Source organism: Poecilia reticulata, chromosome 15, assembly GCF_904066995.2.
Source record: "Poecilia reticulata chromosome 15, P_reticulata-male-v2, whole genome shotgun sequence".
NCBI lineage: Eukaryota > Metazoa > Chordata > Actinopteri > Cyprinodontiformes > Poeciliidae > Poecilia > Poecilia reticulata.
In genome coordinates, this window is record NC_088844.1 from 21,412,630 (window position 1) to 21,440,573 (window position 27,944).

Consider the following 27,944-nt stretch of genomic DNA (forward strand, 5'->3'; position numbering starts at 1 on the left):
CTCACTCACAAACACACACACACGCACACACAGTCGACAGCAGCAGGTAGTGCTCAACTGTAGTTTATTCATTCATACAAATCTGATGTGTTTGTCAGCCAGCTGCAGAGGAAAAGCAGGCTCTACAAAGAACCATAAAGTGTTCCCATCATTCAACCACATAGAAAAGACATACAAAGTAATTGCACAGATTGAAGCACGTCTGACGTGCATTCACATTCCCTTTTTAACACTGAACTATGGGGGAAATGTTTGGACTATAAGGCAAAGGGATAAATAACTTCTGACATAGTCAGAGTCGTAGATGGAATGTGGGCTTCAGTAAAGACTGCAGCAGGATACTCTCCTCTAATCTTGCTTTGAAATATTCATTACACAAAAATATTTGATCCCTAAAAGTTGCAACGAAATGCAAACAACTACAGTACAAGAAAGAATAAATTTGGAATGCATAACTAGGTAATTATAAGGCATATTTGGCGGTTTTATTGTAGCGTTCCTGGTGAGCTTCAACTCAGACAGATGTTCCTTCCTTCAGTTCCACAAATTCCCCCTGAAAAAAAAAAAAAAAGAAATATGAAATACGTGACAAAATATGTAAAGATTTAAAGCCAATCTGTGTGTTATAGCAGTAGGAGACGTACCTTGACCTCCAGGTGTTCCTGTAGTGTTCTCACAGTCTCTCTCTCTTTGGTCAGCTGCTCCTGAGTGGCTTTAAGAAGCTGCTGGAGCTTAGTGGCTGCTTGGCCAAGGTCTTTGGACAGCTTCTTCTCCTTCTCAAGACGCTCCTGTTCAAATTATTATAGCAAACATAACTATGAATGGTGTAAAATCTGTAAGATGTTTCAAAGATTTGAGGAAAACAAACTAAATGGCTCAAGCTTCGACAGATAAGTTTGTCAAATGTAATTAAGATTATTAAGTCAAGTATATACAATTTTTTTTATACCAGTTAAAAGTGTTCCCATGTTTTTTCACAACAAGCTATAAGAAACTTCATAGGAAACAACATAAACTGGTTGTTTTTGAACACCTATAATCTGAAAAATGTGGGGTAGACTTGCACTTAGGTTTCTACCTAACCTGACAGGACAGGAGGGCTTTAGTCTCTAAAGCAGCCAAGAGGAACATGGCAAGTCTGGAGGAGCTGCAGAGGTCCGCAGCTCAAGTGGAAGAAGATTCCACTGACAAAACGACTTAGTCTTACGCAGCGCTACACAAATCTGGTCTTTATCTGGCCGCTGTTCAAAGTGCCACAAAAAGTCCTGTCTGCAGTTTCTCAAGTCAAATATGGAGAACAGCAAACATGTCGAGAGATCAAATTTGACTTTTAGGAATATGAGCAAAGCTATGTGGATAATCCATACTTCTAGGTGAAACATAGTATGGGCAGGATCATGCTGTGGGGATGCTTCTCTTCAGCAGGTTGTGGTGGATTCTCAGTCATCCAGGTTATGATAGTCCTGTGTGCTTCAAAGGTTCTCACAGAACTTTTGAGAATTTCCCAGTGGAAAAACAAACTTGCACCCAACAGGATGACAGAGAGAGACTTGCTACAATATGGTAACCATGGTGCCGGTTTTTTTGTCTGTTTAATTGGTTTTTTTCTTTTAAGATTGTGACCTGCTGCGTGTTTGCCAATTCTGTTGAAATTGTTCATGTTATGAGAGGGGGAAACGTTATATGCTGTAACTGACAAATGTGTACAGTATGTATAACGTACGATATGCACTGTTCTCGATAAACATATCTTTAAAAAAAACAAAACATAAAAAAGAACTTTTCGTCTTCTCTTGTATGAGAGGTGAATCGTCTTTGAGAAATGGAAGAAATCCAGTTACCATCTATTTAAACACTCAAGATTTACTTTAACAGGGACAACGAAGCTGGTCAGAGCTAATGGAAACGTTGCTTGAGATCGTACAGCACAGCTTTAGATCAATATACTCTCACTTGTACATTTGGGGCTGGCTGATTTTTGTGGCTTCTTTTGAATAATAACTAAAGGAAAGTATTTATCACAGCAGAATGAAAAGCTGCTGCACTGAGCTAAACGTTACATCCGGGTATCTTAACACACCTTGAGCTGAGCTACGTCTTCTGTGTCAGATTGCGGCGCGTCTGCAGAAACTTTTAAAAGATCCAGCTGGGCCTGGAGTTCCCCCACAGTCTTCTGGGCCTAGAAGTCAAAGAGGCGTGTCAGTGTGACTCACTACAGCTTCACACGAACAGCGAGCGCACAGGTGACTTCTCTGCTACCTGCTCGAATTCCTCCAGGAGCTGCTGCCTCCGAGTCTCCTCTCCGCGCAGCTTCTCCGTCGTCTGGTTCAACTCGTTCTGAACCTGGCAGCACACACACACCATTACAATACTGTGAATACACACTTTTCCAGATACGCATGTGTCAAATCAGCACACTGAAGCTGGTCCAAGTTAGTTTCTTGTCGATATGTTTTAGCTGAAATGTTCAAGTAGAGAACTTGTGTTCTACTCTGTTAATGGAGGAGAAAATTAGTTAAAACAGGATGGAGGGGAGCATGCTAACATAGAGGAAGAGCAGCGGTGAGGGTTAAGTGTACTTAGCCGACGCAAACAGTGGTTAGCATACAGAGCCGCTGTCAGAGGAGTACTGGACAGACTGGAAATGAAGCAAGCCCTGAATCTAAACTCATCCGTTTGTGTTTACACACGCTGACTTTTGGCTTTATTGTTTAGGACGTCAGCTAAACCTGATGGCAAATAAAAAGGTTCTTTATTTCAGATTAGACCGAGCTCCTATGGGACGAGTTCTGGGCTGCTGTTCCAGTCGCTGTCTGGTACTTTCTGACAGGAAGCGGAGGGTGCCCTGTGATCCTCGCACCCTGACCTGACTGGGTTCGGCCTCAGCCGGGCCGTTCTGCTCTCCCTGAGTCCGCTTCGTGATCTCGCCCAGCTGTGCTCTGACCTGAAACAGGAAGCCGTCGCCAGTCACTCGTTATGCAATCGCCGTGGGTGAATCCCATGACGTCACCGACACCTTACAGAGCAGGTTGTGAGCATAAAGCAGGGATTTCCACTAATTCCTCACGCCTCCCCTCTCAATGCAGTCGCTCAGGTATTTGGATTTGTACACGTTTGTCTTTGAAGGTCAAAATGAAAAAGAAGAAAAAAAGAAAGGAGCATTGAAATAAAAATTCACCTGTTGGAGCTCCTCCTTGTGTGCCCGGACATCCTTCTGGGCCAAGTCCAACTGGTTCTGGCAGTGTGACAGCTGCAGCTTCAGCTGGGCACAGAGGAGGCAAATAAAAAATATGAAACAGATGGAATTCATTTGGGTTCAGCTTCTTCGCTCATATTCCTAAAAAAAAAATCCAGGGCAACAAATTGCCTTGAACATTAATGAACAACCAGCATCAGGGCTTTGAACCTCTGATAGAGGTCTGCGCACTTCATCTAAATAATAATAATAAAAAAAAATTTTAAAAACATGAAAGAGTATGGCAGAGGAAAGGAGCTCCGGTCACACGAGAAAAAAAAAACTGAACCTCAAAAAGATATTTTAAAAATTCAATTTCAAACTTCCATAGTTTGAAATTGGAAAAATAAATTGAGTACAAAACATTTAACATTCAAATGTGAGTTTGGCTTCTTTCACAGCTTTTTAAGGCTGGATCTCATTTAGAGTCAACATATCTGGAATGGTTCATCTTACACTGAGATTCTTTTAAAAATGTCAGTGTATGACAACTTTATGTAGCTTGAAAAAAAAGGAAAAAGGGAAATCCAAAGATTTATAATCACAAATTCAACCCTGATGAAAAGGGGTTCAAAGTTGTACGAGTAACACATGGAGATTTAATAGAAAGAGACAGCTTGTATTTATTGTGTATTTATATAAGAGATTGGTTCCTGCTTGCGTACCTGCTCCACTTCCTCTGAGGTCATTAGGTTGTCTGATTGCTTTTCAAGCTGAGCTTCCAGAAGCATCACTTGTTCCTTCAGCTGTACAAATACACAAAACAGAACATTTCATATTTTCACTCAAAAACTCCCTGAAAATGTGAAGTACAGTAAGAAAAACTAACCTGTTCTACACTTTGGTTTTCTGCTTCCAGCTTGCTGACTTTCTGCAAAGCCTGTCAAGAGTCACAGAGGGAAGAGCGACGTCTGAGACGGAACCAGACTGATCATGACCAAAGGTCAGGCTTCCACATACCTCCTTCAGCTGTTCTTCTGAGTTTGCCATCTTTGACTTCCAAACCAGCTCCTCCTCTTCCACGCTTTTCTGCAGATCCTTCAGCATTCCTTCCTGCATCATAATTACACGAGTAGTATTTATTGAACACAAAAAGCTAATGACTGTTCCATGTTGTGCCGATTTCATCCACTTACAGTTTCAGCCAGGACCGTCCTGTACTGGTCACATTCAGCCTGAAGGGAACTGTAGCTCTCCTCTGATTCCTTCAGTTTCTCCAGCAACTCCTGTAACAACAACAACAAACATCCAAATCTACTCCTGGAAACATTTTCATCAACTTTATATTCATTTGTGAAAAAAAATAAAGGAAATGCTTACTGGCGATGCTGTGCTTGAATGAGACTCCTTACTCTGCTGGCTAAGGGCCTCCTGAGCTTTCTGTGTAAATGCTTTTAACCAGTTGGGCTAAAGAAAAAAGGAAAACAGAAAGATCATCACTGTAAATTGGATCACTGTCACAGTATCGGTTAGTAATCTCCGTTACTTACCTGCTCTGTCTCCACTGGAATCTGTGGGAAGAGCGACTGAAGAGCTTCTTTGGCTTCGTTCTGAAGAGCGACACCATTCTGCAGCAGAGGACGATCTAATCAGTTGGCTCATAAACACCAAGTCATAAAGTCATTCGTGTAAAACAAACAAAATGAAAGCTTACAGCATCTGTGGCAGCTTTTGCTTCCCTCAACTCCTCTTGCAGTGATGTAACAAGGGAATCCTTCTCAGACAGACTGACAAAAAAACAACAGCATAGTTCCTCAGTTCTCAGTTCTGTTGAACCCAAATTAAAGCACAGATACAACAGTTCTCTATGAATTTATGGCAGATGTCCCTACAGTGGTCAGGCAATAAATAAAAGCAATAAATACACCAACAAAAGCAACTTTTGACCATTACATAAAAGGAACAAACTCTGGAGATAGATAAGATATAGACATTCCTGTATCATACTTCAATTATACATAGTATAATGTTTTCCAACAGCACAAAAATCAGAGACCAAATAGAAGTCATGAGTGTATCTCTTTAAGAAAAAAAATGTAACAGCAACAATAAAAGCTATAACCAAAAACATTCAAGACTTAACCAGTACGGAATATATTAAATATATTCAGACTGGCTAAATTTAAATAACTTGCAGAACCTCTCAAGCCCTGATCTATGAAGGTTTACAAGACAATAAAAACAAAGTAGTAGATTGTCAGGTTTTGCTTTTAAAAGATTTTCTGTGGACGTTTCATCTAGTCGGAGGCTAAATGAGTTTTTCCTCACATGTTTCCATGTTTCAACACATCCAGACTTTGAGCAGAGTGAAGGAACCCTGGACCCTTCATATAATCTTCACACATATTACCAAATCACCTTTTAACACTGAACAAAAACGAATGAAGTAAAATCCAGGTGCAGTGTGTTACCTGTTCTGCAGTTGTGTGACCTTTGCTGAACTGTCCGACTAGAAAAACACAAAAAGATAATATTTATTCAGCAACACCCCGTCGGCCATAGAATAATTCACATTTAACACGAGGAAACTTACTTTTGCGTTTTCAACTTGCACCATCTCTTCTTTGAGGTTTTTGAGTTCTTTCTGAAGTGAGCTGACGAGGCTGGCATCCTCACTAAACAGATCAGCATCAGTTAATTTGAGCCTCGCCAGCAGGATCTCAGGGATAAACAAAGGAAAACACCTTACCTCTTATTTTTTTGCTCAAGTTCAGTAATGGTGTTCTCCTATTGGATCAGATTCTCATTGTTAGCATCAAGAATAACAGTGGCTCCACTGGACAGTGGATTTTGTACTAATTGATTGTAACACTCACTGCAGCTTCCTGCTTTATCTGCAGCTGCTTCAGTTCTTCATGAAGTGAACTCAGCTGGCTGTCCTTTTCTTGAAGGCTGTAAAAAAAAAAAAAAAAACTAATCAGTAAAAAAAATATCTTCCCTTTCACATGTCATGCCTGCAAAACACAAAAGACGACTCCACTTACCTGAGCTTTAGATGTTCCAGTTCTTCTGGCTTGACCTGCTGATATAGTGATAAAAATCACTCAGCGTTTTGTCCAAGCAAAAGTTACAACTGAAAGATCAAAACAAAAATGTCCTACCTGCTTGCCATCCTCATCCTGTTTGCTCTGACTAGCCTCCAGCAGTGAGTTGATGGAGGCCAGCTGCTGTGTGAGCTGGCTCTTCTCCACCTGCGTCTCCCCGAGCTGGGCAGTGAGGGTCTCCACCTGACCAGAACGCTCCTTGACCTCTGCCTCCAACCTCTCTACGCGCACTTGGTACTCTGCACGGACAAAATGAGACTTACTCTACACCGCAGCATGAAAAAGGTCATGAACACGTCCCTGCCACGCCTTTCTCTGACCTGACACCGCGCCGCAGTCCTGCTGGCTCTGCTCCAGAGTGGCCTGCAGGCTGCTGTTTCTGCTCTGCGTCGTCCTGAGCTCCTCGCTCACCTCCTCCAGTCGCTTCTGCAATGCCTGCTCACTTTCTGCACGGCTCGCCTGGGGGATTTTGGTTAAAACGTGTCAGACAGCAGGGGGCAGCAAAGGCTTACTGAATCATTGATTAAGATATGAACTTAGAAAAAAGTGAATTAAATAATATTTTTTTATTATTTTTTTTAAATAATAAAAAAAAAAAAACATCAAAAGCCATACCCTGAGTGTTAGAATCAGTTTGGCAGGGAGGAGTTAGCATTTTAACACTTTTGCACAACCGTCTTGCAGAGGGCGCACTGAACGTTAAGGAATTTAGAGATGATTCAGACAAACGGCTCCCGCGCTTTTAGAGCGCCTGGTTGCAACATAGCAAGAAGCTCGCAAACATGAAACAGCTGCGATGGAGAGCAGGTTAATGATTAAACAACAAGGCATGTCAGCTGTGCTGACAAAGTCGCTACAAATAACCAGTAATAGAGGAAGAGCCGCAGCATGTGAGCCACCGGCGGTACAGACAAGTTGCAAATGAACTGAGACATACTTCCTTTCAGTAAGCCACAGGGTTTGACTTGAAACCAGGAAGTGAACAAATATTAAACCAGTTTTAAAGTCTACATGGGCAATTTATTTATGTACAGACACATTTTTAAATATGTTTAAGTGTAATAAAAAAAATGTAAAAAAAAAAAACCCCGTCAAAATAGACACTTAACATAAAAATGTTGGGCACAATGCAATTTTTTTTGTCTTACTTTTGTTTTTAAGAGTAAGTAGGATCTCAAACTCGACACACCCAATTATTAAAGCTGGCTTAATACAGCAAGCGGTTTCGCTGTGACTCATATCCTGTTCTTCCTGCTGAGAATAACTTAAGATTTCTAGAACAAGAAAACAATGTGTCCAAAAAATTCAGGACATCAAGTGCCTTTCTTTGATAAGATACTTTGTTTTATTAAGCTTATATTGTTGTTATTCATTTATTGTTGAGCAGGTGAACATTTTAAATTGTGCATGAAAACCACAAAGAGCCTAGTCATGTTTTCTGTCAGGCTTAAAGAGTTAAGCTCTTTTTAAACACCTACAAATCCCTTTATTGCCCGTCATATTTATTTGAGATGTTTTTAATCGCAAGAGTCCTCCAGAATCCTCAAGTATGAGGATGGGTTTAAAAATAAAAACGTTAGAATAAAACATACAGGACGCTTTCGCACTTTTTTCCTAGAAGGACACCTGACAGTGTTGGTGAGTTTAAAAGCGAACGAAAGATGCCTTTTTGTTAAATTTAGTATGTTTCTTTACATTTCATTGCATGTCATTTTCTTTGTTTACTTTTAAATAAGCTTTTATTTTGATCTCAATTTTAATTGTGCAAATTCATCTTTGATTAACTATTCAAACCATTCAAACTATAAAACGTTGAAATTTTTTTTATATACCGATTTGTATTTTATCTTATTTTGTTTCTTACTGCCATCATATCTTAAATTACTTCCATCCATTTCTTAGTACCATCAGGGGTTTTGTTGTTTGCTTGTATTTATGCCCAATTTAAAAAAATATATTTATTGAATTTGATTGATAAAAATCATTTTAATATTTGGTCAAACATACATTGGGCCATTTAAGCCTAGTTTTTAAATGGTTTTCTGTGTTTTGGTTTTGACATGGTAGGGGACAGGCTCGTTTCTTGTGAAGCAAAAGTCGTCTGAAGGGTCCTTACAGAAATATTTAATAAAGCTTACCAGATTTAGAATCTTTACAGTATTTTCCTTGAAGGCGAGTTATTGCACAGCTACACCGATTCCTAATCCCTGCAGTAACCCATTCCCTGAACACGAGAAGGTCAGGGAATAGGTGGGAAAAGGCATACTTTTTTTGTTTCCTCCACTTCATAATCAAGTGGCTACTGAAATACGACACTGGGTTTAATAGAAAACAACAAGAATAAATCTGCTTCCACATGGAAACCCGAGTACGTCTCCTGTATATGATAATAATAAAAAAAAAAAAGTGCCGTTCCCACAGGCCGGGCCAACCTGCAGCAGTGAGAGCTGCTTCTCTACAGCAGAGAGCTTGGACTCCAGCCCTTTCCTGACGTGCTCATCAGCAAGGAGACTTTCCGTCTTCTCTCCGAGCTCTTTGGTTAGCTTTGCACATTCCTGACGCAGCTTGGCCAGCTCTGCATTTTGTCTGAACGGAGAGCGTCGGGGAAAAAAAAAAAAAAAAGAAAAAAAAAAGGAGCGAGATTAAGTGAAGAAAAGTTTAGAAACCAAGTAATTCAAACACAAAACACCAGGTGTACTACATATAAGGTCTATAATTAAATGTAGTTAGAAACTCACTTGCTCTCAGCTTGACTAGTTGCCTGGTTTAGAGCATCGCGGAGGATTGAATTTTCCTGCTGCAGACGAGCAAGTTGGGCATTAGGACCTTTTTCCAGCTGGTCCTGCAGGCTCAGGATCTGCAGTTTAAAGTTTTTTTTCTATCAGTTACACTGCAGAAAGACTGGCAAATAAAAACATCTATACAACAATATATTTCAGCAGATAAGGATCCAAGATCAAGTTCTTACCAAATGAACAGTGATATTAAATGAACTAACCTTTGCATTGAGCCTCTGGGTCTGGGCTACATGGTCCTGGTAACTGGCCTGCATGCGCGCTTGCAGAGCGATCATTTCTTGCTCCCTCTTGCTCAGCTGAGAGCTGAGCCGCGTCTCCACGCTGGCCACCTTGGATTTCTCCGCCGACAACTCCTGGTGAACGCAAACCACAGTCAGACCCGTTCACTTTACGTTTCTGAGGCTGCAGAGTCACTTCAGTGTGAAGAAATGTGAAAATAGCCATCACACCAATTTCACTTTTTAATCTTTAAGACTTTGCTCTGGTAATATTATTAAACACATAGTTGTTACAAATGTGATTCGGTGTGAAACAGTGAGGCAACATTTAGATTTTCAATTCCAATTATGGTAAACATTAAAGCCGAGTACTAGCAAACCTCCCGCCTCCCTCTGGATGGATTCTTACTTTAATACAGGAGCTTTATAAAGATTTGTTCCAATAAGAAATCTGGTTTTAATCAGCAAGTTATTTTCTGTGCTTTATTCTAGCGCCACCTTCAGGACAACAACAACAACAATAAAAAAACAACAACCTAAATTTAGAGTCAGTATGAGATTCTCTGATAACCTTCAGTAAAAACATCACTGCAACAGCACGTTAAAGCAGAAATGTACACCATCAGCCAACTGCTTTTATTTAACTCTTTTGGCTTCCTTGATTTTTTTGTTTCATCTTTACACAATACTGCGTTGATTCAACTAAAATGTAGTCAGATTGTGTGATTAAGGGTAGTTTTAAATGTTTGTTATTTTCCTGTTTCCTTTCAGCATGTTTCAGCCATTGACTCATTCAAAATCTTTTTTCTGGATACAGAAAAATTGCAATCTGACTCGTTTTCCATATTTCCGAGTGGAAAAACCCTCCAACATGTCATGCTTCATAGTTATCTAAAAGTTGAAGATAGCTTTTTTCATGTATTGTAATTCTGCAATTTTGACTTCAAAGACTAAAAAAAATTATCAAAATCTGATGAATCAACCATATGATGAGACTTATTTTTTAAGATGGGATTGTTTATGATTTATTTTCCTAGATCGGAAGGAAAAAGTGAAGCGTCTTAATCTTTGCCAGCAGGAAGGGGAGGGACAACACTGTATGGAGAAATCTCTGATTTCCTAAAACTTTCTCTAGTATCTCAGGACTTTTAAATCACAGCAGTGACTGACATACATTTTTTAAGTTGGGTTCGGTTTGTACCTTGGTTCACCTCGACACTGAGCAAATCTGAACAGCAAAACCTGATTTGAAGGATCCCAGCACAGAAAATGTGTCGTGATGAGTATTTCAGTTTGAACCTTGGTCATTTCTCGAAGACGATTCTTAGCTGCAAAAGCATCTTCCTGCTCTGCTGCCAGCTGCTTCTCTCTCTCCTCCAGCTGCTTCTTCAGCATGGCGACCGGATCTCCCTTCTGAGTGGCCTAAAAATTCACAATACACAGAAAAAAAAGTACATACCTCTCTTTATGTTGTGGTTCTTTTTTTTTTTTTCCATCCCCAATCACCAACTGCTGAGTTTCATACCGTGTGCCAGGTATCCTGGATGATGCCGACTTTCTCAGAGAGGATCTCGATGAGCCCGTGCGCCTCCCCCTCACTGAACACCATGCTGCTGATGGTGGAAACCAGAGATTTATAGGGCAGGTAGAGCGGAGCATCAGCAGAGTCGACCACCGCCGCCGCTACAGCTGATGGAGAGAAATAAACATGATAGCAGCAAATTGAGAGATAAGAACAAACGGATTTATTATTTTTGGAAAGCTTCGGGCTTTCCTGAAGATGACTGCGTATGAGGAAAAAGGACAAGGTTGAGACTTGTCCTTTGGGTCTGTGGCACTGGGCAGTTTCAGATGGTAAAATGCTGGGCCGCTGTGGCACCAGGCGGAGACGAGCCGCAGGGAAAGGAGAAGGTCAGCCCCTCCTCTCTGCTCATTGTCAGAGGCACTGAAAAGCTTTGTAAGCTAACCAAACAGGGCCAACAGTGTTTGGACAAGCTGCTGCGCTCTACGCCCCTCAGAGCGGCGTGCCAGACGTTACCCACTGCTGCCCCTTGGTACTGTGGGTACACAGCTGGAAGCTCATCAGTACTGACAGGTTGTTTCTGCCTTAAACTAGACTGCACAATTATGTAACTCAACTATGCAGGCATGCCTTCGCTCTCAATTCAGTGGCACAAAATGCATAATCACCAGTGTTGTGGCTAATGTAGTTCCTGGCTCCATGACCGCTTCCTGCACTTCAGAGAAGACAACTAATTTCTGCAATGGAAGCTCTAAAAAGCAACAGCAGCTCCGAGCTTTTGGTAAAGGATCAGAGACCATTTTCCCTTTAGTTATTCATATATGTTCCCAAACTAAGTAAAAAGATATAGTGACACATTTAAAAATGGAAATGCAGCCATACTGACATCACTAAATCAGGCTTCCTACATGTTTTTCTATTTCCGATTCCAAGCTGTTCCACACTCAAATTTACAGACTTCCCAATCCTTCCAGCAAATAAAAAAAGAATGCAAAAGGTTCCTGTGATTTTATGGCAGATAATTATTTGAATGTAAAAACTGTGACTGCTGAAAGAAGTAAGGTGGATAAACATAAAAGACATAGATAGGTAGAAGAATTAGACAGATGAATGCGATGGACAAAAGGACAAATGGACTGACAAAACAGAACGGATGACATGATGGATAGATTTCTTTAGACAATGTGAAAAGAAATAAACATTTCCATAATTTCTTTTCTCTTTCCGCGATTATCAGATTTGGAGAAATCTTTAATCAAATGCTAAATTTTTCACAGACTGTGTACGAACTCTAAAATGTTTAAAATATAACCAAACCTAGATATACAACATGGCTTCTAAAGCAGAATGAAGTAAATTTGTCCTGATCATATTTGCCTACCGGGCTCAGACTTCTTCTTGGAAGCCTTCTTTTTGGGTTCTTGTGCTTTGGCTGGAGCAGGAGCCTGCTGAGACCCCACTGGAGGCACGGCCATTACTGGGACATCTTTGGTGACCACCTCCAGCACTGGGGCAACCTTGGATGGAGCTGCTGCCGACTTGGCTGGGGCTGTAGCGGACTTGCTTGGTGCCGGGGCAGATTTGTTTGGTGTGGGGTTCGAAGATTTAGCCTGGACATTGGTGGATTTAGCTTGGACATTGGTGGATTTAGCTGACGCAGGGGCAGGAGCAGAGACAGAGGCAGGTTTGGTTGACGGAGGAGCCGAAGCGGATGCAGGAGTGGATTTCGAAGATCCAGAAGCAGACTTGGTTGAAGGCGGTGCAGAGGACGAGGCAGCTGCTTTGCTCTGCACAGCCGGGGGAGGCTGGGTTGCAGGAGAGGCTGCTGAGGACTTTACTGGCACTGCAGCAGACACCATTGGGGCTTGCTGAGTTGAGGCTGGCTCAACCTTCGCCACCTTCTTCTTCTTTTTGTCCTTAGGCGAGGGCACAGGCGACGGCTCAGCAGCAGTTCGGGGTTGTGTCTCCGCAGCCACTGGGGCTGCAGACGGTTTAACTTCGAGGACTAGAGCAGGCTCAGGGGCAGGAACAGCAGATACAGCTGGAGCAGATACAGCTGGAGCAGCAGCAGCAGCAGCAGCAGGCTCAATGGCTGCTTCATCTTCAGAGTCAGCAGCTTCTTCAGCCTTCTCCTGTTCCGGGATTTTTCCATTTGGCTTTTCCTCCTTTTTCTTCCCACGGCTCTTCTTCTCGGCTACTTTGTCCTTTTTCTTTTTCTCCGAGCGAACTGACTGTATTTTACCCAACTCTTTGCGTTGTTTAGCGAGGGCCTCCTCATAAGAGGTTTCCTTCATGGAGAAGGTGGAAACAAGGGCGATCCCTACAGCAGAGATCACCATGAAACCACCAAATACCATAATCCCAAGAGTCTGGGGGTCGTAGATGTCCATCTTTTGATTTCAGTAAACCTAAAAGGAGAAATAGGAACCTATGAACATAAGCAATAATCAAACATACTGTTTACAGCAATAACATAAGCCATTAATTAGGATAGTATGGTATGGCATGTCAGGCTAAAAATAAAAAGACAGCAGAAAACATAAAAAGAAATGCTCTAACAAGATCTTTACTTATAACAACCTCAAGGTGTCGCTAATATTCCTAAAACGTTTGAGTGAAGGCTGCAGTGATCAGACTGTGCAGCTCAGATCTTACCTAAAAAAGATACACACTTCTACTGGGGTAAAGCATCTGCTTAAATAACTGAATGATCCTCTGTGCACTCTTAATGCTGTTCAACAAAAAGAACAGCATCAATACGCATTGCAAGAAGAAAAAAACAACAGAAAAACAAACTAAGCTGGAGTCTGTATTGCCCAACAGCTTATTAGCCAATAAAAACTTTTTCTTTGGTGGTGGTGGAGAGATATACTTTGTTTATTTGTAATTAAAAAAAAAAATATTTATACTTCTTATATACATGTGCATGCATGTTTATAATAATGTTTACGCTTCCTCTAAAAAAAAAAAAAAAAAAAAAAAACCTCTCAAAATATATAAAAAAGATTAATTAAAAGTGCAATTTTTGTGGGCATGAATGTAAATGTTACCACACTTAGTTTTTATAATAATGTCAAAGATGTAAACCGTTTTATGAGATTATGTTGAATGTTTAATAAAACCAACAAAAAATTCCCATAAGATAGAGCATGATCTGTTCCATCTTTAATTTCAAATTCAATAATTAAAGTAATGTAATAAGTATTTTAAGTAGCAAACACTCTATAATTTGATGCATTAATAATTACTAATGAGTAGCCACACAAAGCAAGATGTTTTCCACAAAGGTTGAGTGGTGGTTCGCATTTATTTTCTCTCCTGTTAACTAAAAAAGGCCTGGAAGGCTTTCAACCTACAACTCCAGTCACAAACCAGAATGCTGAGCCTGCAGGGCAGGAAAACCTGCCTTAGATACACTAAAGCGCCTTCTTTACTTTATCCCAGTCCTGGCTTTATTTGTGTCCATCTGTATATTGAAATCCAGGAAATTAAAAAAAAAAAAGCATTCCACAAAGGGGAAAAAAAAACATAAAGAACGTTTTCTGCAAAAACAAATGTATATCCACCTTTTTAAAAAGGTAACTGTTTAGCAATTTTAGTGCAATCAGAGTCCAGAGCCCTGTTCATTACAGGGAAGGAGAACGCTGAAAGGAGAACGGGCTGCTTCCTGATCTGCGGTGTCACACGTCAGTGCATCTCCACTCAGACTGAGCAGAAGAGGAGGACTTCAAGAAAACCCAACCAAGGATGATTTCAGCCTCAACAGGAGACTCAACCTACTGATGTGTTGTTACATGCTACGTGTACTTTCCAACTCCAAACTCCCTGCCTTGTGTTCGTGTGCACCGGATTCCCTCTGTGGGAATTAAAATAAGTCTTTGTCCGCTATTTATTTCTCTCTCTGGCGTACTGTTAGCAATATCTGAGCATAACTCGTCAGTTTTTTATTACACAATAAAAGCAGTGTTTCCACGAAGTTTTTGACTAGTTCATTTAACACATTTAAAGAGACCCGAGGAAAGAGGGGTAGAGGGACTTAAGAAATATTATATGCACATAATCCAATATAACAATGACATGGTGCAAATTATCACAAGACATAAAGCTTTAAAACGTTACTTAACAGCTAGCTGTAGCGCTATCAGTATTTAATCAATGGATTTCGCTAATGTCCAGCATACCAACTGTTAGTCTACGCAAGAAAACGCTACAAAGCCCGCAATGAAACCTGAAAATAAACCAAGAACCAAAAGTCTAAATAATTCCTCTTAAGTTTTACCCGCAGTCTTTCAGTCCAAGTAGTTATTTAACGGTTCAGCTCGAAGATAGCTGTCCAAGCTAGCTAAGCCTGACTCAATGAATAAAATTTTCCAAGAATCCCATACTTACTGCGCTGCTGCTCCTAGTAAAGATACAGCTGCTTGCTTCAAAAAGGTACTGGTTGAGGGCAAAGAACAGGCTCTGGGTTGGAGATGATGTGACTTCTGTGGAAAGCTCCCTCTATAGTCCAGCTAACTTGAATCTTATTCTTTTTTTTCCTCTAACGGCGCTCTCCCCCCCTCACTCCGCTGGATCCGTGGTCTGCTGTGAAGTCGTGGCACTTCGAGCTGGCTAGACGCGCTGGCCCCGTGCCCCTTACAGCTACCATAAATCTAGAAGGGCTCTGATTGGCTGAGAAGGAGCTCAAACCGGAAGAGGCTCCTGCTGGGAGTTGTAGTCCTTCACTGTCAAGTCAAACAAAAGCGGTTTAGAATCTAGGGTTACAATACGTAACCAACGTTTTTGAATGGAGACCCTCCACCATCACATCAACACAGTGATCAATACTGTTAGACTTTTCAAATACTTTAAGTTGCGTGTAGTAGTCTTTATAGAAACAGAAATAGAACTCCTTACAAAGGAAAGATTAAAGGGTTTTACAGACTGCAGAACGGGTTCGTCCTGCTGTAGTCTTAAGGACGTCAATGTGAGAAACCTAAAGATTTCTAGCTGCAATCTGACAAATTAAGTTTTCAGAATATCAAAGAGTCATATGTTAAAATGCATATTTAGAATAAATAATAGGATGGGATTTTAAAAAATTGCATAAAACCATCTTAGAAGAAAGAATCTATTATATTTTTCCCTGAAGTCTGACTATCTGTTTGTCCGTCCGTCCATCTATCACTCAAAACATGGCAAAATTACTCATGAAACTCTGTATATGATTAATCCATCCATTTTCTAACACCCTTGTCCCTAGTAGGGTTTGGAGGGGTGCTGGTGTCTATCTCCAGCGAGTTTTTCGGGCAAGAGGCAGGGTACACCCTGAACAGGTCGCTTGTCTGTGGCAGGGCAACAGAGAGACAAACAGGACAAACAACCATGCACACACCTAAGGAGAATTTAGAGAGATCAATTAACCTGACAGTCATGTTTTTGGACTGTGGGAGGAAGCCAGAGAACCTGGAGAGAACCCACACATGCACAGGGAGAACATGCAAACTCCATGCAGAAAGACCCTGGGCCAGGAATTGAACCCAGGACCTTCTTGCTGCAAGGCAACAGTGCTACCTACTGCACCACTGTGCAGTCCAGGCATTATGAACATTTCAGTTCATATTGAGTTTTTCAGACACATTCACAGCTATCTCTGGATTCAATGAAAGCGTGATTTATAATCAATCCTTTCATTAGGGGATTTAAAGTTTGAGTTGAGCATACTACTACATCATACTCTGTTACGCTGTCTATATATAAAAAAGGCCTCTACATCCAGTGCTAAAGTTTTAATATAGAAAAGGTAAGTTTCTGTGCGGAGTGAGAAGTGGTCCTTTGACTTAAGGAATTACATATTTAAAAGTCAATGTAGAAATGATTCCAAATTGAAGAGAAATAGTAAACAATGTGTTTACTAAATAAATAAATGAAAGGCATCTATGATGAAGATGCAGCCTTCAGAGAGAGATTTGCTGCCACCCAGATAGCGCCTTGTTCAGCAAAATCCTTGGCCATGTTGGAGAGAAAATGCCAAATCACATTCTGTACACTCCATAGCAGCGAGGCTCCGCTGTAAAAGTGTCTGCATACTGAACATACCTGTCTGTACAATTTACAATACAAAACCGATTTCTTGTCTTTCTTTTTTTGTCACAACACAATGTTAATATCAGACAAATGTACCCAGAATAAACTCTTTTCAAACAGTGCAGATTTGTTAATTAAAATATACACTTCACACATTGAAGCAGGTAAATAAATCATCTTTTGGAACCATTAGCCTCGTTTTACTTACATAAATCTCAATAAAGTTCTGTGATCAGGTCACTTGAGACCAAAACTAATCTTCTTTTGTTCATATAAAATGCTATTTGTGACATCAAACATCCCCACTGTAAAATGCAGTTGTGGCAACATTATGCTCAGAGGAGGTTTTCTTTCAATGGGGACAAATACGATTTTCAAAGTTGATGGGTGGAATCAAACCTTACAAAACTCAGTTAGACATTCACTTTCCAACAGGACAACACAAGCCATATCCATGTGTTAGGGTGGTATAGTCAAAGCAGACCAAAAACCTGTCAAGAATTAGTGGCAGGGCTTATTAATTTTTGTTTACCGGTGCTTTCAACCTAATGTAACTGAGTTTGGGGTGATTTGCAATAAGGAAGATGTAATTGCAACAAAATTATCTCTGCAAAGTATTGACTCAGGTAGCCTTAATTCTTGTACACTCCACACTTTTCTGAATTCCCATGTATGACGTGTGAAAGCCATGTATTTTACCCTACCACTTCACAATTATATATAGCTTCATGTGCTCAATAAAATATATTGAAGTTTGGGTTTGTAATCTAAGAAAAATAAAAATTCAGTGATGAACATAGTCAGGGAGAAAGGCATATCTTTTACTCTGACTTGAAAGAAACAAGAAACTAAAAAGTAGGTAAATCTGTATCTGGATGAAACATCTGGTTGTGTTTCAGTAAGGAAGCACAGATGAATCAGTTTTATCAGCAAACCCTGCAGGTGTACCATGTCTTTAATAAAGGCCCTTCAGGGGACACAGTTTCTATTTGAGGAGGCTTTTATGCATAGTTTCGGCAAGTCCTGCTTCAGTACTTCAGCCTGTGCCTCATGTAGAACAGTGGGACATCAGGAGAGCACTTTACTGCCCCTATCAGAGCATGATGATGGTAGAGGTCACTTAACCATGAAGCAGACCAGAGTAGTACAAGCTTGGGCTGCTTTTCATTCAACAACATGAAATAACAGACTGAGACTGAGACAGTCTTTGTCTTTTTAGATTTCACTGTCTTTGTCATAATTCATCACAACAAAGCAGCAACAAAAAAAATGAACATGAAAAGACCAAATTTAGAAACTTCCAGGACTGAAGCTGCAGTGATGTGAAGCAATAGCTAAAAATAAAAGCCTTTGTTTCATGGAGTAAAAACAGGCTGCTGATTTAAGGTCTGCGCCTCATTAATCTTGATGTTACAAAAGAAGGCCTTGCTCTTTGGATCCGGCATGGTAATATCTCTTTAATGTTGGACTTTTAAATACTGTTTGCTCTGAGCACAGCTGGCAAACTAATATGTTTGCGCAGATAATTTGTCATCAGCTCATTGGCTAGAGTCTCTGGTGTTATCCAATCAGTGAATAGACCAAACCGTGGAGGTCATTGTGACTGCAGGACTTGGGTCATCACTATTGACAAATTCATCAGGCACATATATTCTGCTTGTGTGGGAGTCACAACTTTGAAAGTCTCACACATAACCTTTTGCCACCATAGTCCTGGAATGTAAATGTCAGCCATGATTAGATAAGTCAGTATAACCTAAAACATTAAGTTTCAATTATGGTAAAAATAATAAAATATTACTATATGCTGCTATCATTTAAATTAGACTAGTTAATGTTTCATACAGTAGACAAAAACGTTTTAGCCTGTCCTGGGTAGCAGTTGTTCATGAATGAGGACATGCAGTGTGTGCAGTTTGCACATCATTCCCATGAGATCCTTGGCATTTCCTTAAAGTTTACCTAACACACCACGGTGTCCCATTCCGAGATTCATAGTGGTCAATGGATTTAACACAAGCATGCACACAGCTGTGTTAAAGGACCCATATGGTTAAACTTAGTGGGAGCAGGATACACTGCAGGATAAATCGATACTGCCCCCTGGTGGAGAATGTAACAACATTTTCCATCCATCCATCCATTTTCTTACACCCTTTTCCCTTAGTGGGGTTGGGAAAGGTGCTGGTGCCTATCTCCAGCTAACGTTCCGAGCGAGAGGCGGGGTCACCCTGGACAGGTCGCCAGTATGTCGCAGGGCAACACAGAGACACACAACCATGCACACACACTCACACCTAGGGGCAATTTGGAGAGGACAATTTACCTGACAGTCACGTTTTTGGACTGTGGGAGGAAACCGGAGTACCCGGAGAAAACCCACGCATGCACAGGGAGAACATGCAAACTCCATGCAGAAAGACCGGGGCCGGGAATTGAACCCAGAACCTTCTTGCTGCAAGGCAACAGCTCTACCAACTGCGCCACATTTAACAACATTTTGTGTAGTGTAAATTAGAATGTCACCAAAACGTTCAATTATTTCAGGGGTTGAATCCAAAATGTTAAACCTTCACATAAAAATATATTTTAATCCCATAAAAGTAATGAAAAATATATGCTTAATACAGGAATGTTATGCAATTGCCATGTTATGTTCCACACATCGTAGGGCAGACTGTTGACCTGACACCAAAACCACCCACATAGAGGGTAAGCCACAAAAGGTTGTTGCTAAGGAAGCTGGCTGTTAACCACACTAATGTAAAGTTAAGTGAAAGTAAAAAAGTGCAGTAGACAAAACTGTTCTCAACCTGTACTGCACAGGGTGTTTAAGGGGTATTAGGTACCAGACTTATAACTATTGAACAACTTGTTGAAAAACTTGGGCATCTATTACAGCTCAGCAGTCACAGGCTGATTGCCGCCATGCCATGCTGCACTGATGCAGTAATTAATGCAAAGCAGACACAACCAAGTATTCAGTGTATATACTGTACAGCACATTGCTATACTGTTTAGTAAGTCAGCATTTCCATGTCACAAATCCGGTAATGATCTTACGCATTATTAAATTTGTCAGAAAACTGAATTTTGGGTTTCATAATGTAAGTCATAATCACCAAAGACAAGAAAAAAAAGGAGAAATATATCACTGAATGTAGCGCATCTTTGAGCTTCACTTTTAAAATTATTTACTGAAACAAATCTGTTTTAGTTAGATGAACCTGTGGAGTCCACATGGGACACAGAAAAATTGACTCAACTTCACAAAGATTATATTTCTGATAAATTTATTCAATGCCTTTACAAATCCATAAAATGCAGGTTTTTTTGTAAGAAAATGTGTTATGAAAAAGAATGTGAACAGTTGTAATCTTCTAGAAATACATTCCGTTTCTTTAAAAAACTATAATGCATTGTAACACTCCAAAGAGTAGAACGCGATTGTAGAGGGCCCATTTCCATCATAAGTGCATTTTCTTCAATTCACAATAAACAAACTGTTTACAGGATGCTCTACATATACCTGGTTCATTTTGTAAGACTAATAATAATCAAATGAAAGGGGGGAAGTAAAGACAGACCAGTTACATTGTCAAAACTAAAGAAGTAACTGGCAAAAAAAATGGTTGCGTGAATAATATTTGGCAGTGATGGTGAAGTGAATGTCCTCAAATATATTACAAACTGGTTATTGTTGATTTTTCTTCCGGTTTGTTTTATGCTGCTCTTCAAAATTTTGCGTAAACATCCTTAATAAATGTAGAACATGAGGCGACTTCCGTAAGAAACGAGGACCAAGTGCGAATCTAGTTTTGAACATTGAAAGGTTAACATTTTTATTCACTTTTTCCAAATTCAGTCATGATTTTCTTGGCTGTAAATCAGTGTGTGATTTTGAATACAACCATTTTCTAGGCACTCTTATGTAAGAGTTCCATTGGAAAACAAAACAAGAATCCTCATAAAGCACACAAACGAGGAAAAACAAGACTGGTCTAAGTTTGTTTTTAAAGTAATCTAGAAGCAAAAATGAAGGAGAAAGTTAGATGGTAAACTGAGTTCAAGGAGAGAGAAAAAGGGCAAAAAAAAACCAAAACAGTATGTGGATAAAACTCAAGAAAAAAAAGATTTCACATCCATTAAGGGTGCATATTTATGGAAGGCCTTCATGATAGCAACCTAATTCTCAGGAGACATTCACATTGAGCTACAGCTCCACATTAAATAAGACAGATGGACCAAAGGGCAGAAGACATGGACTCTGTAAACATGAGGACATTGTGCTTAGAGAATACAGGCGTATCTTGCGGGGCTTTAAAGTCGCATCAGATCCAGGTTGGAGCAGACACGGTGTTTGGAGGCATGTCGATGCAACATCCCTGGGATGCCGGGGTTCCATTTGTAAAGATTGGTCACTTAGTGATGCTGGAACATTAATGCTTGAAGACATGTCAGTTGTTCTTGAGGAGATCAATGCATCCTTGCAAAAGAGCCACATTGTTCTGCGGAAATAGAAGAAATTATATGGTTGATCTGAAATAAATGTTTTTTTTTGTTTGTTTTTTAACTTTCCAATCATGAATATTTTTAATATTCAATATCACAGCGTATATGGTGTTCATAAATAGGACACAAATAATCATATGAGAACAATGACTATTCAATGACTATTCATGGTCCAAGCAAGAGGTTTCAACTACAGACAGCTAGAGAAACGCAGAGGAAAAAAAAAAAAAGGACACTGCTTACCTTGGCGTGTTTTATCTCAAGCTCAGCCATTTCTATGAGGTTTTTCCTGAATGCCACAACTCGTCTGCCCTTGAAGCTCGTGAGTTCTGAAATAGATTGTTGTAGAAAAACCGTTTGCTCTGTGTCAAGTATTTTACAGTTAAAGAAACAACCACAGAACAAGTCTGTGTCCTTGATTAGAGCTGTACCTAATCAAGGATGCAGACTTGAAAATGTTGCAGGGAAAAAGGGAACAGGCAGGTTAAATCTTATTTGTCCAAATGATTCCAGTTTGCTTATGTACATGACAAATCTTCTTCAGTTACTTGTGGAGTACCACAGTGTAGAGTGCTTGGGCCACCAATTGCTTTAAAATTTCCGCTGCTATGCTAATGACTTATTAATCTTCAGACAGACTTTTGTTCTGTTAAGCTGCGACACCCGCTTAATGTTTTCCTCTAAATTATGCGATTGGCTTTATCTTTCTAACTAACTTTCTTAACTCTGACTAACTGTGTGTACTCTCTTTCATCCTATTGCCTTTAAAACTGGGGCTATATAAATAAAGTGAACTGAATTGCCTCTGAAACACATTAATACACAAACCTTTCTTGGCAGATTCTGACAGCTTGTCAAATTTCTGCAGGCACTGTCGCTGGTGTTCCTCTGCCTGGGGAATGTCCTTGCTCTTCAGTCTGGCTTTATCCAGAGCCTTGTTCGAGTTCTCGTAGTCAACCAACGCTCGGGCTCGCCGGTACAGAAGGTCCTTAAAATTTTAAACAATTTCACAAGATGAAAAAGGAAATGCAAAGAGCATTTAATTAAACACAATTCCAATTAATCTCATTTTAGCTTTTCAGTGTAAAACAGCACTGTGTCCGATGTTTTCAGCTTGGGTTATTTTCTTATAACCCAACCCGATTTTAAACTTCTACACATCTTTATTCCTGACTTGTATGGTTGCACTTAACTTGATTTAGGGGAATCAGAATGAAGGCAGGCTGAATATATACCATATTGTTCAGATTTTTATTTGAGAAGGAAAATGAATATCTCCATCTTTTTCCTTCTAAACAATTATAAATTACTTCATATTAGTCTGCCACATACAATGCATTGAGCCATGTAGATATAAGCTAAGTAAATGTGTAATGGAGTAAAATTAAATGAAGGATTTTTATTGAGGATGGAACGACATACCTTGGCCGCCTGGATGTCCCTCATGTAGTATCTTAGCAGCTCTGTGAGTTTCAGCTCTTGGTCTGATGCTACTCTTCCCTCCACTTTCTGCAGATGCATAAAAAAGGCAAAGTTCAGCTTCCATAAATCTGTAGGCAAATTATAGGCATTCAGATTGCTGTGTGACACAGTTATACTTACTCTGAGTCTCTCAAACAGGTCTGACAGCTTCTCCAGGTTTCTGAAGCGAACATAGAAAAAAGTCTGAGCAGTAGCACTAAAAACTTATTTTACTATGTGCAAAATAAGCCTATGCACAGCAGTCACATATGTATTAACCTCACTTCTTATTTGGTGTAGTGTCTTCAGCACAGAGGCTGTTCAAAGTGGCAGAAATGTGAATGTAATCATCTGCAATATCTGCAAAAGCAGAAATCAAAATTAGAATTATGCAAACGTAACATATCAAAGCAGATTTTTCTTTTTTTTTGGTGATGTTAAAATGATCAAATACTTTTGTGTGAACGAGTCATTTTCTCCGCTTTGGCAGTGGAATCCTTTATTTTGCTGTAGTAGTCAAGCAAAAATGTTTTCTCCTGCTCAAAAAAGTCATCTACTTCCTGTTCAGGAAACAGAAACATAAAATGTTATATGAGGAAGTTCCTATAAAACACCAACTGCCATATTAAAACTAGGTAGTCAATCATCCATGAACTCTACCTTTATTCCTGAGATGAGGACTTCATCTGCAGACTTCACCATGTTTTTGAAGAACCCTCCAAACATCTCCTTGGCATTCTTTCTCCTCACACTGAGCTAAAATAAGAAAATTCAGAAAGCCTTAGAAACGAGTGTGTATTTGACAAACTTATGTGTATGATAAAGTCTTCAGAAAATTAAATTAGATAAGGTTTTGGTATCCAGAACTGAGTTATCTTGGCATAGTTATATTTAACAGTAGCCAATGTTTTATTATCTCGCTGCATTCTTCATTACACCACATAAAGTGTCCGAGTTTGGCCAGCAAACACAGATAAGTCTAACTGCTGATCGCAGCAGGATGCACGCCATGTGTCACATGTTTCTGGTAAACTCTTCCTTTCTTTCCAACCGACGGCTCGGAAAAGGAAGTCAGCAATATGAGAAACTCACATCCTGGTCATACTCTAAGAAAATCTGGAAGTTTCTGTCCTTGCTTAAAACAGGGTGAGAAGACAATCTCTGCAGGAAGACTTCGTGAACTTGAACTGTTTTCTTGAAGACAGCCAGGTATTCACTGGAAAGCGACAAGAAATGATTGAATTTAAAAATATATACATTTGTGTGTTTTAACAATATTTTGTAAAATAATAATGTTAAACTCACGCCTCCAACTCCTGCTTCATTTTGGTATATTCCTCTTTAGTCATAGTGGCTTCACCTTCCCCCAGTTTGTGCATCTTATCTCTTGGACTCTCAAAATCCGGCTTGGGGGGAGCTGGAGGGATCTAGAAATGTTTGAATAAGGCATAAGATCGCTCAAGGATTCCAACTAAATCAAAAGCACAGTAATAACATGAATGCTTTATAATTTGCATGCAAAATATCTGCTTCTTTTGTCGTACATGCAGCCACCAAAGACAAACTATTATGCAGTAACTTCAGTCCCTATAAGTCCAACTTACGATCAGACCAGCATAGTCCTCGGTTTCAACCAGAGCATCATGCAGCCAGATGAAATCTTCATGCTGCCTGGGAACAGAGAAGTCTGGCTTCTGGAAGTTGGTCAGTGTAGTCTGAGAAAAGGGATAATGCTCTTTGTTAAAAATATTCTTGATAAATACATTTAATAGAATCAGATTAGAAAAAAAAAAGTGCAGCATTTTCATGTTGGGGATTTTTTTTTACCTTCGTATGGACTGTGAACTTGACTTTATCCCTTTCACACAGAGCATCGGGAATGTCAATGAGAAGCGCGGTGTCATTGTTCAAGTCTACCGACACAGAGCGCAGCTAAGGAAAAAAATAACCTGTTAACAGAGATATCCATTCATGTTTGCTACACACAGTGATATTTTCCATGCGTTTATTTCTGTTAATCTTGATGATCATGGATTACAATTAAAGACAAAATGACATGAATTTAAGATTTAGTTGGGACTCCTTTTTGCAAATCTGGCCTAAAAATCCAATTAGCCCAGCAGTGGGCAATCCTGGTCCTCGAGGGCCGGTGTCCTGCAACTCTTGGATGTCACCCTGGTCCAACACATTTGAATCCAACAGCTGAATCACCTCCTAAGTGCAGTCAAGTTCTCCTGAGTCCTGCTAACGACCTCATTATTTGACTCAGGTGTGTTGAAGTAGAGATGCATCTAAAAGTTGCAGGAGACCTGCGGTCCTCGAGGCTTGGAGTTGCCCACCCCTGAATTAGCATCTCAACATTTCCTTGAGACTCTGGGCTGAGAGGGCTTTGGACAACTAAGCAACAGTCCAGTTAATTTTCTCCTTAGCTCAGGTACGATATTCCAGAGGTTTCTCTGGTTCAAGAGGTGCTTAACACAAGCAGCATCCCAGTTCAAGCTATTGTCATGAATATGTCTGTCGCTCTCAAAGCACCAACTCTGGCTGAAGTCTGAGCCCAGCTTTGTTTCACAATCCTTTTAAGTCTAGGTTATCTCCATTGTGTTCTGCCTCACTTTTTCCTCCCATCCAACTTTCTATAAAGCCAGCTACTTCAGCAATCATCTTTTGTGGCGTACCATCGTTGTGGAAAATGTCGACGACTGTCAGCTGTAGAAGTGTCAAGTCTTCCAAATGGTTATGGAGATCACAACAAAACACTTCAACATCAACTTTTTTTTTTTAATTGGCCATGTTCTACTTTTCTAAGTAGAACATTTCCAAGAGTTTTTGTTAGTTGTGAGCCATAATAAGTAAAATTAGGAGTAATACAAACTTCACCTATATTTCATTCCATATAATGGACTTTCACTTTCAGTAACCAATTGTATTTCTAATTGATTAAGATGTGTAATATAAATGTGTCAAAATCTTTGTAAAGCTTCTCTTCAAATCTTCTCAGCCTGCTTATTTTTGTAGCCCAACAATGCACAAGCTCTTCACAGAAATGCTCTGTTTGCAGATACTAGTTTCACACACCAAAAGCCATTTCCCACCATCACCATCCGGTATTGTTGGGTAAGACAAATACAAAAACACACTTCAAAGTGAAATACAAACTAACCTACTGGCTCCAAAAATGAAAAACAGTGAAAGAGACTTGTGACCCCTATCCACGGAGTATATCAGAATGTGCTAAGAAAAATAAATATGGTTACAAAAGAGAGGTGGGGGAAACAACATGATTACCAAATATCTACATCTATTTCAGGGTGCTGCTATAATTTATACAAAGGTATGCTGCATCACTGTTATCTAGTTTATTTTCTGAAGATGGTATCTAGACCCCACACTTGTTGATTCACTACCTCAACTCTGAGAAACCACTGGTTAGCCAACCACCACCACCACAGGAGGTGCATTAAACTAACACTTCCAAGTACTTCATCCCTAAAGTAAGCAGCAAACATGGAGGAACTTGCTTGAGCTTAGAAGCAAGGCCCACACCCTTTTTGTGCAAATCCAGCTGAATTAAGTGAGTACTTTTATAAATGGAAAAACATGCTACTTATCAACTTTCATTATTTGACAAAAATGTTTCACTTGGATACAAAGTGCAACTTCTGCTGCAGCTCGCCATCATTCTTTGATTCTCAAAGAGGAAAGAGTAAAACCCTCATATCATCTTAGACTTCACTGGTAACACTAGATAGGCGACAATTTTTGAATTATACAGAGTATTAAATATTTAATCATAAAAAAAGAGTAAATTCTTTGAGTTGAGCGTTCAAAAAGATAGCCTGGTATTTTTTGCTACTTAACCGCTAATCGGTGTTCACAGCAGGAAAAAACAATAAAAACAAGGGATAAAGTTTTCAGCACTGACATTTTCATTCAGTGGGAAATCAAAAGCAATCAACTATTGTAACTTACAGACATTATAATGACATTTCACTCATTGATTAGGCCATCAATATACCGTTGGCGAGTTTTAGCCAGAGGCTAACACCACCAGTCAATAACTTTGCTACAAAAAGAAGCAACTGTTAACATCAGCTAACCGTCTCAAATTACAAATCACTAAGCAGTTACCGTACCTTTTCTTTGTCACTTTCGTCTATGGATGTCATGTTAGTGCTCAAATTGACGAAAAAGAGAGAAAAAAGAAGGTCAAACTAAATCCAACTCGATGCAGGAAGCCGTTTTCTAGGTGGCTGCGTTAGCTTCCTAACAAACTGTCAAACAATTTTTCCGCCCCCTTCCTGGTGATGAAAGCTCAAAAATCCCGCCTTTGTTCAACCTGATTGGTTAGAAATCTGAAACGCTAACGCTGCTATTGGATGAATACTTAATCAATCACGTCACATGCTCGCTTCGCGAGAACTTTTTTTAAATTGTAGATAATGTTTTAACATTTGAAAACAATAAAAATGAAAAGCAGTGATATTTGAAAAATATAAGTAACAAAAACTCAAGGAGAGAATGTAATAGTGCTACATAAACACAGAGGTACGTGAACGTCGCCACCATAGTGTGAGTGGCCTTTTTACACTTGCAACAGTTCAGAGGCGGGGGGGTTGAAGTTTAAGCTTTTTTGTAAGTCAGTAATGTAAGGCATTAGTAGCATACTTCTATTTCACATGAATTTATAAATAAATAATAAATACCCATAATGTGTTTCTATAATAATAATAATAATAATAATAATAATAATAATAATAATAATAATAATAATAATAATTTTAAATCATGCACAAAGCTAGAAAAGGCCCAAAAATGTCTAAAGTTACACTGTGCAGCCCACTTCAGTGGTGATATATATTTAATTTCTGAAATCATAAATAAAACACTGAAGAGTTATTAATTATGATAGTCCTTAATTGTAGGAAGCTACTACACAGAATTTTAATTTCTTTAAGTCAACAACAACTCTTTGAAGAATATGAGTTGGAACAACATATAATTTATCCTTGGGAATAGTAAAGTATTTTTTAATGGAATTTAATTTCTGCTCAAATGAGTGGTTTGGTGGATTTTCAGAAGTTAGAC

The 27,944-nt window shown here is 39.6% G+C and overlaps 2 protein-coding genes across 6 annotated transcripts; both read right to left on the bottom strand.

Moving 5' to 3' along the window:
* Positions 1-47: 47 nt before the first annotated feature.
* Positions 48-15,559, bottom strand: rrbp1a (ribosome binding protein 1a). 5 transcript variants are annotated; one of them, XM_081616256.1, is made up of 27 exons: positions 15,207-15,557; positions 12,199-13,225; positions 10,821-10,984; positions 10,595-10,717; positions 9,278-9,430; positions 9,018-9,136; positions 8,712-8,865; positions 6,600-6,738; positions 6,337-6,518; positions 6,220-6,254; positions 6,052-6,127; positions 5,925-5,962; positions 5,769-5,850; positions 5,647-5,684; positions 4,890-4,962; positions 4,726-4,803; positions 4,556-4,642; positions 4,372-4,461; positions 4,196-4,288; positions 4,065-4,115; positions 3,901-3,981; positions 3,179-3,262; positions 2,867-2,944; positions 2,260-2,343; positions 2,081-2,179; positions 645-788; positions 48-553 (listed from the first exon to the last, which is right to left on the bottom strand). In XM_081616256.1, the coding sequence occupies exons 2-27, from the start codon at positions 13,205-13,207 to the stop codon at positions 515-517; spliced, it is 3,393 nt and encodes a 1,130-aa protein (XP_081472382.1). In that variant the 5' UTR covers positions 13,208-13,225; positions 15,207-15,557; the 3' UTR covers positions 48-514. The 5 variants fall into 5 exon arrangements, with proteins under 5 accessions (XP_081472382.1, XP_008428404.2, XP_008428403.2 ...); XM_008430182.3 differs by having other exon boundaries at positions 6,220-6,257; positions 15,207-15,556; XM_008430181.3 differs by lacking the exon at positions 5,925-5,962 and having other exon boundaries at positions 5,769-5,894; positions 15,207-15,559.
* A 4,600-nt stretch (positions 15,560-20,159) lies between these two features.
* Positions 20,160-27,150, bottom strand: snx5 (sorting nexin 5). The gene is made up of 13 exons (XM_008430186.3): positions 26,993-27,150; positions 24,684-24,788; positions 24,461-24,571; positions 24,162-24,283; positions 23,949-24,072; positions 23,517-23,612; positions 23,311-23,416; positions 23,141-23,216; positions 22,998-23,037; positions 22,818-22,904; positions 22,224-22,383; positions 21,639-21,724; positions 20,160-21,391 (listed from the first exon to the last, which is right to left on the bottom strand). Exons 1-13 carry the CDS (start codon positions 27,023-27,025, stop codon positions 21,341-21,343), a joined length of 1,197 nt encoding a protein of 398 aa, XP_008428408.1. The 5' UTR covers positions 27,026-27,150; the 3' UTR covers positions 20,160-21,340.
* Positions 27,151-27,944: the final 794 nt, after the last annotated feature.

Bases quoted from the DNA above. Each gene is read 5' to 3' on its own strand.
- rrbp1a (XM_008430180.3), bottom strand. From the start codon at position 13,207: ATGGACATCTACGACCCCCAGACTCTTGGGATTATGGTATTTGGTGGT. The intron at 6,739-8,711 runs GTTGGCCCGGCC...AAAATCCCCCAG, and splicing joins AGCAGCTCTCACTGCTGCAG to GCGAGCCGTGCAGAAAGTGA. The intron at 6,258-6,336 runs GTAGGACATTTT...TCACTATATCAG, and splicing joins AGGATGAGGATGGCAAGCAG to CAGGTCAAGCCAGAAGAACT.
- snx5 (XM_008430186.3), bottom strand. From the start codon at position 27,025: ATGACATCCATAGACGAAAGTGACAAAGAAAAG. The intron at 23,613-23,948 runs GTGAGTTTCTCA...TTCTTATTTTAG, and splicing joins TCTTAGAGTATGACCAGGAT to CTCAGTGTGAGGAGAAAGAA. The intron at 23,417-23,516 runs GTAGAGTTCATG...TTTCCTGAACAG, and splicing joins TCCTCATCTCAGGAATAAAG to GAAGTAGATGACTTTTTTGA.